This window comes from Stegastes partitus, unplaced genomic scaffold (assembly GCF_000690725.1).
Source record: "Stegastes partitus isolate 25-593 unplaced genomic scaffold, Stegastes_partitus-1.0.2 Scaffold224, whole genome shotgun sequence".
Taxonomy (NCBI): Eukaryota; Metazoa; Chordata; class Actinopteri; family Pomacentridae; genus Stegastes; species Stegastes partitus.
The window spans coordinates 556362-559502 of NW_007577955.1; the positions used below are offsets into that span (position 1 = coordinate 556362).

A 3141-nucleotide genomic window follows, 5' to 3' on the forward strand; every position below is an offset into this window, starting at 1 on the left:
TTGCAGCCCCAGATTTAACGTGACTCACCTAATTCCACACAAGTGCAACCAACTGATGCTAAGAGTCACACAATAGGTTAAATGAGTGCAATGAATGTGTCTCAAGTATAAATAGTATAAATATACCTATATCTGGAAGATCCAGTCAATAGTGAATCAGTCTCAATAGTGATAAATGGTGTCATTTGGGAGATTTTTCTACTGATGACATGTTTCAGACCTGCCAATGGGGTTCAGAGGGTTAAGTTGCTCCTGATGGAAAGTGACCTTTTCCTGTTGTGACTGCTTCAAGTTGAAAAGCTTTCCACTGACAAACTGGCAGGATGCTTTGATTTTAAAGTTTGAGGAAATTCAGCTAGCGGCGCCATTCTTCAATAAAAAATAGGCTGATCCACCATATATGGACATGATCTGCACCATTTGGTCAGTGAGTCTCACAGGGAGGAAGAGCACAAACATCAGGACAAACAGCTCTACCTGGTTGTGCTGTGCAGTGGGATTAACACTCACACCATGCCAGCGTGGCTCACCTGCTCGGAGTCACTTACAGCAAAGCTCACCGCCCTCAATGTAAAAACTAAACACAGTCTGATGATGTTTCTTACCTCTTTCAGTGCCACCACTCCCACCAGTTTGCCGATACTGGTCACATAAGCGTGGCTGAGGCCGAGCAGCGAGAATAACGTGTGGGTCTGTGGAGACAGAGTGAAAAGGTCACTCATCAAATGATGACAAGCTTCTACTTCTCCGTCCAGGACGGCCTTTTTACAGACGATTTACGGGCCCTGTGCTTCTCTGTCAGCTCTGTCTAGACACAGTGTCACACGGGCAGAAAGATGAAAGCAACCTGGCTCCAGGCTCTGGGTGAACCACAGGAAAGTCCTTCAGTGTGTTTGCATGCGACTCCTCTGTTTGTAATCCGGCTAAGGTCACACTTTGGATGAGCTCTTTGTATGCATCAGCACACCTCCATCACAAGGCCCATTTTGCACATGAATAAGCAGAATATTCGGAATATTACCATGACAATGAAATCACGTTGATGACAAAAAAAAAAACATAACAGTAATGGTACAAGGTGTTTACACGCTTCAGCATCCTGCTAATATCTGGAAAGCCTGTATCACCTTTAGATTTATTATAATAAGGATGTGAGCGAGCTACAGCGATTACACAGAGCAGGAAATGAAATAACATTGAAGAAAAGTGTATGTTCAACACTTAACATTATCAAGATATTGTTAAAATCCTCAATCTGTGCAGGTGGAACACAGTTAAGACAACTGTAGGTGTGTCTCAGTTAAAAGGTCGGAGTTCTTAATGTTTGTTCGCATCATGTGTTCTTAGGTTTAAAGGGAAAAGATCAGCAGAGAAGAAGAGAGCAAACGCACAACATCATAAATAAGACTCAAGTCGTTATGTGCATCGTTTTAGGAGTTCAGCGAGTTCGTGTCAGTACAATCAAGACATTTAAATCTAAAGAGTGCCATAGTTTGGACAGAGTTCACCTTTTGATGAATTCGCTGCTGTCTGATGCTGCAGTTATTTAATTAACACTAAGGAAAGACTCCTACAGACAGCTGAAAGCGACAAACTAAACTTCGGTTCTTGTTAAGGTTTTCTCAAAACCTGGAATATCCATCCATCCATCCGTTAACTATACACCGCTTAGTCTTCACTAGGGTCACGGGGGGCTGGAGCCTATCCCAACCGAGTTAGGGCGAAGACAGGGGACACCCTGGACAGGTCGCCAGTCCATCGCAGGGCCACACTTAGAGACAGACAACCAAGCGCACTCACATTCACACCTACGGACAATTTAGAATCACTAATTAACCTCAACATGTTTTTGGACTGTGTGGGAAGAAGCCGGAGAACCCGGAGAGAACCCACGCTGCACGGGGAGAACATGCAAGCTCCACGCAGAAAGATTCCGGTGCCCCCACCGGGACGCGAACCGGCAACCTTCTTGCTGTGAGTGCTAACAGTGCTACCAACTGCGCCACCTTGCAGCCCCCAACCTGGAATATATTAATTTAATTTTTCTTTGTTTTTTTTTTTGAACATTATAGTTTGTAATATTAGTAAAATNAGGGGGTAAGGAGGGGGGAGACTGGGGAGCCATTTCAGGCGAGGGAGAGGAAGGGGAGGACGGGGAGGAGGGAGCAGTGGAAGTAGAAGGCGGAGGTTTAGAGACGGAGTTGTGATTGCTGATGTCGCGGAAGCTGGCCAGAGGAGGGCGGAGCCGGACGCCGGAGCGAGTGGAGCCCTCGATGGCCTTCTGGAGCTGGAGGAGGAGGAGCAAGAGGAGGAGGAAGAGATGACTAAAGATCAGTTCAGTAAAGGAAATTAGAAAGAGAGATTTGTGAGGGATTGAACGGATGGAGGGAAAAGTTAAAACGAGGCAACACAAGAGCAGGAGGCGATGGGTAGAGACAGAACGAATGAAGTAAATCAAACATACACAGACGTTATTGATTATGCAAACAAAACACTCATACATAATTCAAAAAGCTTTATGAGACTCCGAGCAAATTAGAAACCAATTGGATTTTTTTTTTCTTTCTACAAAGTCAAAACAGACAAGAGAAGACTTCTAAAAGTTGAGTGCATTAAAAGAGAGAGAGAGCGAGAGAGAGAGATTTGTTGTTTTGGAGGGGGGCTTAGATCAATGTGAATTTAATTTCATTTACTGCTTAGCTTCTTGGTTCTGGGTGACCTCCAGACAGTTTTGGGGTTTTTCAATTAGCATGGGTTTGTCTGCTCTGGCCAAGCTGTGATGAAGTGTTTTCCGCTACAGGCTGCTGTTCAGCTTGGTAGGAAGGACTGACTACACCCACAGCTGACTGTCTCCATCCATCAGCTGTGTCCTCAGCAGCTAAACTTTAGTCTGTCTCTGCTGGAGACAAGAGAAAAAAAAGTTGCTTTTCATTATGCTAACTTACAGTGCCCACAAAAAGTATTCACTCAGGTTTTTCCTTTTTATTGCTTCTCAACACTGAATAATGGCCAATTTAATTTGGCTTTTTGACAAGAATCTACAAAAAAAGTACCATTTTGTGTCCAGATTTCTACAAAGCAATGCCAGATAATTAAAATAGAAACTGTAAAATTGAAAGCTTCAATGGCTAAATAACTATT

At 43.8% G+C, this 3141-nt stretch overlaps 1 protein-coding gene across 1 annotated transcript in view; it reads right to left on the minus strand.

Annotated features, from left to right (window-relative positions):
• LOC103356846 (chloride channel protein 1) overlaps positions 1-3141 on the minus strand; it is a 56266-nt gene that overhangs the window by 5118 nt on the left and 48007 nt on the right. The window contains exon 21 of the mRNA XM_008281149.1: positions 606-692. Coding sequence (XP_008279371.1) covers positions 606-692 — 87 coding nt within the window. The remainder of the gene's footprint in view (positions 1-605; positions 693-3141) is intronic.